At 35.6% G+C, this 8,090-nt stretch overlaps 2 protein-coding genes across 2 annotated transcripts in view; one reads left to right on the forward strand and one right to left on the reverse strand.

The window, feature by feature from the left end:
- LOC119069857 (protein timeless homolog) overlaps positions 1-8,090 on the forward strand; it is a 241,190-nt gene that overhangs the window by 91,346 nt on the left and 141,754 nt on the right. The window lies entirely within an intron of this gene.
- Positions 1-8,090, reverse strand: part of LOC119069856 — a 42,210-nt gene that overhangs the window by 11,654 nt on the left and 22,466 nt on the right. The window contains exon 2 of the mRNA XM_037174031.1: positions 723-2,379. Coding sequence (XP_037029926.1) covers positions 723-1,859 — 1,137 coding nt within the window. The 5' untranslated portion in view covers positions 1,860-2,379. The remainder of the gene's footprint in view (positions 1-722; positions 2,380-8,090) is intronic.

Raw genomic sequence — 8,090 nt, forward strand, 5'->3', positions numbered from 1 at the left:
CGATGCTTTACCTAATGACAGCTCGGGAGAGAAATGCTTCGCTCTGGCAACCTTCAAATTTTTCTGTTTGTACCTCAAAAGCTTAACTTTCTGTAGAAGAGTCGGTAAAACTTTTAGCCTCCGTTCGTAGCATGTATCGTGGATTTGTGTGATAGGTCAAATTGAAAATCGAGAATCGGAAAAAATCCTTAAATATCCTCAGACTAAGAAACTATTTTAGAAATCCCAAAACCACCGATCAAATTGATTAAATTCTTTTTCAGTTCAGGAACGGTACAGACAATTCTCTTAAAATCATAAAAAATCATTTAAAATCCTCTGAGGATTTACTTTTCGGACGAAATTTACAAATGTACGCCCCTCGGTGTATCTAAATCTAGTACTTCAAGGCCAATACAATTTAAGTGAGATAGTGTTTGTGCGTCACAGAAACATTAAATCCAAACACTGTGTCTTTATACACTGACATGTAAATGATTTCCAGTACTAGATACATACGGGACTATAAATTACTACATACCGCAATACCGGGGGAGGCAATACATCAAACCAATTAGCCAATCTCAAAAATTACCGTCACGTAATTTATAAACCGCCACCACACAATTTCACGAATTAGATAGTTGCTGAATTTGATTTTCGGATTTCGGAACGTAAAATGTAACATGGCACCAAACGTTTTAATAGCATGGTGTAATTATAAGGCATCGAACTGAACTCACCTGGAAATGATTATCTGCAATGCTTAATGTATGCACGGATTGTGCCAATGCAGCAGGTATTTGGCACAGACCAGTTCCGCTTGCATCCAGCTCTTTTAAACTCCACGACGCAACAAATCCTTGCAATGCACTGCCCAGTCGTGGATTGTATGCGACCGATAGACCGACCAAATCGATACCTTGCAGCGTCCGTATCGAGCCGGCATCAATATCATTGTGCGATAAATCTAAGTATTGTAAATTTGGCAAATACGCGAATGTGTCATTTTCAATATCCGATATGTCATTGCTGGCCAGCACCAGTGTTTCAATGTTCACCAATGTAAAAAAATAATTTTTCAAAATCCTTTTTAAATGATTACCCGATAAATTTACCACTTTCAAATTGGTCGTATTTTGAAATAAAGTTCGGTGCAATTCTTTTAAGTTATTACACGATAAATCAACCACTTCTAGGTCACGGAAATAACGAAAATTTATCGATTCTGTGTTGTCGAAGCTATTGCTCGATAAATCTAAAGTTCTTAGATTCGGTATGTGTTCACTGGCGAAATGCTCTAACCGATTATTCGACAAATTTAACCAATTCAATTTACTGAATGCACTGTCAAATGTTAATATATCGTTGTACGATACATCCAACCGTTCCACATTTATCAACACCCGTTCGACACTATGACTAATTTCATTTAATTTATTATTGGAAAAATTCCCTATCACTATATCACTCAGAATTGTTTCGTCCGCTACGCCTAATTCACTAAAATTTAATTTTTCAATTCCTCGATGGGAGAAATCGAACTTTGCTTTATTTGTACTATTTACTGCAACAATTGGTAATAATGATTCTACATTTGCATTCCGTTTGACACGTCTTTCCATTTCCCTCGGCGCCATTTTCCGCCATCGTACATTCTCATTTCTGTATAATGTATCCTCGCTGTGATATACGCTGTGTACATTATCATATCCATTGCTGTCGCTCAAGTCACTGTAAATTGGAAAGTCTCGAGAGCTTTCCGGTACCGTTGATAATGTCGCTGGTAGATTGAGCAGTAGCAGTGTTGTAACTGTAATGAGCAGCAGGACATCAACTTTAATTGGAAACTCTAAACGATGCAACAATATTAATGACATTTTGTCGGGTTATTATTTTGATTGTTTACATCAAACAATTTGTCGTTGGTTAATATAGTCATTTGAAGTTGATTCAATTAGTGCGCCTTTGTTGTGTGGAACGCATGAATTCGTACGTGTACGTGTCGGTGGTATGCTCGGTTTTCGACTGCTGATGGTATTCTCTTAATTTCCGATTATGTGTAGATCCAAAAAAAAGACGTACGATGCACTAGCGAGAGTGCTTTCTCCGCGCTAGGCTTGCGGTTGTTTCGGTTTTCGATTAGAATGCTACTAGCTCTATATTTTATGTAGGCGAAATTTCACACGGGTGGTAACCTCAATTGTTGCCGTGGCAGTATAGAAATTTTGAATAGTAATGATGTGGTTGCGAGTTGTTTGTGTTCAGTGACTTACAAAAGCTGCTTTTAACTGTACCGGTAAATGTAAGTGATATGCCTCTATTATCCACCCTTCATGGCGGCATTCGGTTTGTGACACAGTTCATTCAAAAATTGCCGTTCCGAATGTGGAAAAGGATCTGTGAGGGAGAAATAAGGAAAAAAAGAAAATTAGTTCGTTATGTATGCGCCGGTGTGCCTTTCGCTTTGTGTATATATATTTATAATGTGAGGCATGATGTGACGTGTGTTGTGGAAGTAATATTATATATAAAAAAACAAAACAAAAAATAAAACAAACTTTTGATTGTTTTCTGTTTCTGATGCTTTTCGTATTTTCTGTTCTTACTTTTCTGAATAGAAAAAAAAACTTTCTTCAGTTTTCTGTTTTAAACTTTGGAAAGTTGTATACAACACTGTACCGCTGTATACACACAAATATAAATATATTTTGATCGAGTGCAAAATATACTTGAAATTGGTTACCAGAAATTCACTTCGATGGTTGATAATAATATCCATTGCCATAGTCGTGAAAATTATCAAACTCAAAATGTTATTCATCATAATTTCTGATTTGAAGTTGTGATGCTCATTGTTCCTAACAAAAATTTCATTTAACAAATGAGAATCTAGATTTAGCGTAAATTAAAATTAAAACGATTTCTACCTCAATCGATAAATGTACTAAAGGCCATATTTTTTTGAATTGGAACTTTAGAGCCTCGGCAATTCTCCACAGCTTTTCCGGCTCTTTCCATCCCCGAAAGTTTGGAATGTCCTCCCACATAACTCGGGGGTTCGCTGATGGTCAATTTTCAGAATCTGTAAAATCGTCTATCAGCGGACGCCTGAGTTTAAATGGTAAACGAATAAAACTTGCTGGAGACGAACGATAGAGCGTGAAAAACTATGGAACAAATCCGTTATTGGCGGAGAAAAAATTTTGAGAGCGGAGATCGCCGTAGAATATGGGTTTGAAAATGCAGACCTCCGCCAATTGCAATAGTTTTGTATGACCAGTTAACTCAGATCAAATTTTTAACACTTTGAGGCAATAGAGAATGGACCAGTCTAATGCCTGAAACTACGATTTTTTCTTGAAACTAGAGTTTTCAGTCTTAAAAATTGTAACGCAACAGACCGTTATTGGCGGAATCTGCCCTTTTGACACTTACGTTAAATTAGTTTAAAGATTGGTAATCGTTCCCAAACCAAACTTTTCTACTGTCGTTTTCAGATGGGAAAGAGAATGAAAGTCCCATCACTAGTTGGTCGACAATATCGGCACCAAAGCTGAATCATTTCGTTCCTTGTTGTAGGTTGTAGGTATAGGAAACGTGTGTAATACATCGTAATTACCAACTACGTATCCTTAACTTAGCTTGATGCTGAGCCCGGTTATCTTCAGGATTCATCAGCAGTTGTAGATTTAATTCGTGAAGATGAATAACTTGAGTGAAGATGTGCAAATCTCTGCCAGTTACTTAATTTACAAACAGACCCAAAACAGAGTTTCATTTACGATTTGACTATAGTCTGAGTTTGCTGTAGATATTCCATCATAGCCAGTAGTGATTACAATTTGCGTTTAACATGATTATCTATTAACAAAGAGAATTGATCATCATAGTCACTTTGTATCCTATTCATAAAGTGGAATCAACTTTGTCTTTTCGCCACATTATAATACATCCTCTCCCATTAAGCTGCTGAACGTTTTCTGTAATTCTAAACGCCCCAAGTGACATATTAATACTAAAGTTTACGGATGACCGCATATTCTTCACATAAATTATTCCATTAATTTTCAATATTATCAAATAATATATAAACCTAGGTCACACAACCCGAAACGCTCGCACACAGTATAAATTGAAGCTAAACATGATGCGAATAAATTTATTTTCTACCCCCTTAGGTAGGTAAATAGTACATGCTTAAGATCCCGTTCCGATTAAAGGTTTCAAAACAATTTATATGACTAATTATCGGTTTATGAATGTGGTTTTGATGTAATAATACGTTGAACATGTCTGATAATATAAAACGACGCAGAGTTGAGTTTACATTTTGTTTTGCAAAGACATTGGAAAATGTTTCTGTAATTTCATTATGGTGCTGGATTAGTCATAATTTTGATTCGTTCACATTCGTGTGGAATGCTGACTGATACAGGGTATTGCTGTTTTATTGTAGCTAAATGATATAACGGAGTCGAAGGAATTATATTCGTAAGCCTTAGGTTTTCATTGACTTAAAGTCTTGACTTAAAAGAGTACTCAAACATATTCACTTGAATGAAATTCATACTCGAATGAAAGTGGCACGTTTATGGTAGGTCTATTAGATTTTACATTTTGCCTACACAGGCTATATACAAATACATGACATAGAGTAAGTCTTAAAGCATTATTCAGGACAATGGAGATATTTATGACTGAAATAATCGCTTAAATGTAAAGTGTCGTACACAAATGACTACACACAATATTACGGATATTTTAAGGCTCCCCATTTTAGTTCGGTTGGTGAAAGACGTGTTATACAATCAAAAAAAGAAACTCCTACTTCTTCGAGTGAATTCTGAAGGATGATTTATAATTCATCCATAATTCATAAAAATAGCAAACTTGCAAAGACCGGCCAAAATCTCTATAGCTGTTTGCGTAACGTGTCTGATCTTTAGTGATTCTGTCCTTGAAATTTTTTCAATTAAAACGTGGACTGAGGCAATGAAATCTATTTTCGTTACTTTTGATTTATATGAACGAGATGTTTTTCCTTTTTTTTAAGACCCCCAGAGCATGACGTCATTTGTTGCACTTTTTGCACCAAATGTCGATAAGTAGAAAGACACATCAAGAGATTGACCACGAAATCCATACAGTTTCTTGACTTCTACGTTCGTTACACTTACAATTTTCAGACATTTTCTCCTCTGTTCTTTCATATTATTTTTTGTACAAATTTTCCCTTATTGGAATGACTGGCAAAAATTAAAAGACGATTACCGCTTCAAATGTCTGAGTGATATAAATGGATATGCCAGACAGCAAAATTCGTTAAATAAAATTTAGCTTCTCGTGTTACATTCAAAAATCACAAACAGTTTATCTTTCTTAATTCTGCCCATAATTTTTGGGACAAATTTCGATTTGTTGAAGTTTCATCGAAGCAACTCAAATTACCCTGAAATTACTTCAGACGATTATATTTACAGACATTTGCATAAATCGGGGTCGATTTGAATTCGTTTAGTTTCAATCAACTCATACGCAGATACAACCAATTGACGTGATTGCAAGGATTGGGAATAAATTCTTGAGGTCTATTAAATTGCCCGAATTTTCGTACTGGGATAATGTAGGAAATTGTGGGAAAAGTCAAGAAAATGTTTTCCCAAAATTAGGCCTTACATTTGTATCAAATGAGAGATGTGATGGTTTTTGTTCCGTATTGTGACTCACGAAAAGTACAGTCGGAGACAGGAAAGTTTCAGCATGAATTTCCTTCAGCTGATCCACACAGACTGTTTATCCGTCTTTATACTGTTCTACCACTACCACATGCGTGCGTGTAGCACAACAGCTTCAACCATATAAACAAGTATACACAGTTTTGATTGTATGTGTGGATCAGCTGAAAATCAACTTAGCAAATTCATGCTAAATCTTCACTGCCTCACACTGTAAAAAAAAGTTTTAAAATTATCCGTTATGATCAGATTGGTACAAAATACTTTCTATTTCTTGGATTTACGATAATCTATTCTATGAACGACGTTTCATCGACGGTTCGTTGATGGGGACAATAATTTTTCATTTATTGCTCTCTTACAGGCGTTAAGCATCTTAGACTTACAGTAACATTTAAGTTCATTTTTGTGATGTAATAATTTTTGCGTTTGTAACGCAATTAGAATCTAATGGCCAATGATGAGTAGCATTAAAACTAACACCAACATAGCCAATAAAATACCCTCGTCAAAATCAAAATGGTGTTCGCTTTCGAAAAGTCGTTACGTACAGAGAGAGAGAGAGAGAGAGAGAGAGACGAAAAAGAAATGGTATATATGACCTGCCGCTAAAACTTATATATGGTTTGCCAAATGAAGCAAAAATTAATGCTGATCAGCATAACGTCATTAATAAAATGTAGAAGGAAAAAGTAAAAAAAAATATTTTTAGAGTTTTTATGCATATTGTATTCTGGGCTTTGATTTAAAACTTTTTCATTTTAAAAACGAGCTAGGGAAAAAAACATCAGAGCTAAAATTTGATGTAAAGTTTTTAATGAATTTTCACGTCCCATTTTGTAAAATCATTGCTTCCCTATTATTTTCACAAAAAATTATGGTTTTTCTAAGAACTGAAAGCGAACGCAAATTTTTCGCATTTTAAATGACGAATACAGTACGTTGTTATTACACAGAAAGTTAATAACGTAGTAGATATATGTAATGTTCTAGAGGGATTCTTTTGAATTTCGACTGACCGAAATCGGCGCTATTTATTCCGGGACTTTTTTATACATGCCTAGTAAGGCCTTGGTGCCTAGGCCTCAAAACCAGTCTCAGATATTTTTGATACCATACCTGGCTGGTTGTAAGTGGCCAAAAGTCGAAAAATGGGGTTTCGTAGTCCGGATTTCATTTCCGTAAAGTGGCGATTCCACGGGCGTGTACGGGTTCGTTGGAAAGCTGATGTCGAGCACTACCGGGGCAAATATTACCTTCAAAAAATTTGGTGATAAACGGCCGAAAATATGAACTCCGGAAAATTTCTCAGTATCTAGAGAACCTATGTGAACTTTGATGAGAGCTGTAACCTCACTAATGCAATTATTTGATTAAATTATTACTTATTATGAATGTGGAGGACCTCAGCTTCACACCGATACCTATATTTAGTAGTTTGGAACGTGACTACGTAACAGATGAAAACTGTGTGTTTCACTCCGCCAAACTACTAAATATGCGTATCGCTGTAAAGCTGAGGTCTTCCACATTCATAATAAGTAATAATTTAATCAAATAAATGCATTAGTGAGGTCACACCACTCGTCAAAGTTCACCGAGGTTCCATAGATTTTGAGAAATTTCCCGGAAGTCATATTTTCGGCCGTTTATCATCAAATTTTATGAAGGTAATATTTGCCCCGGTAGTACTTGAAATTAGCTTTCTAACGAACCCATACACGCACATGTCCTCTTTACCTTACGGAAATGAGATCCGGACTACGAAACTCCATTTTCCGACTTTCGGCCACTTACAACCAGCCATGTATGGAAGATCAAAAATATCTGAGACTTGTTTTGGGGCCTAGGCACGAAGGCCTAACTAGGCATGTATAAAAAAGTCGCGGAATAAATAGCGCCGATTTCAGTCAGTCGAAATTCAAAAGAATCCCTCCTAATGTAACAATATTGGAAGCAAAAAAAAAACAGAAGCAAAGAAGAAAAACCAACCATTCATATGCCTTTGCCTTATGCACACACACACACATATATCAAATAAATGTTATTCAAATTTATCACTTCGTCATCATGTTTATTATCTACACAACCAACATATATTTCCGTCGAAATTAATTAACACGAATTAAATTATATTATATTTACGTATGGTCTGGGTCGAGCTCTGGTTGAGGGGATTATAAATCTAAAGAGAAAGTTGTGTTCAACAGGATTACGTGATATATCATTTTAACAATCTTTTTTGTGTATATACTAATGCCATTCTGTAAGATATTATATTTTCATGATGGGTAAGCTATTCTATGTATTATGCAATGGTTATCGGGTTGAATGAGTCGCACACATTATTCCGGGACGAGCACTTTTTTAAGT

This window comes from Bradysia coprophila, assembly GCF_014529535.1.
Source record: "Bradysia coprophila strain Holo2 chromosome X unlocalized genomic scaffold, BU_Bcop_v1 contig_39, whole genome shotgun sequence".
In the NCBI taxonomy this organism is placed as follows: Eukaryota; Metazoa; Arthropoda; class Insecta; order Diptera; family Sciaridae; genus Bradysia; species Bradysia coprophila.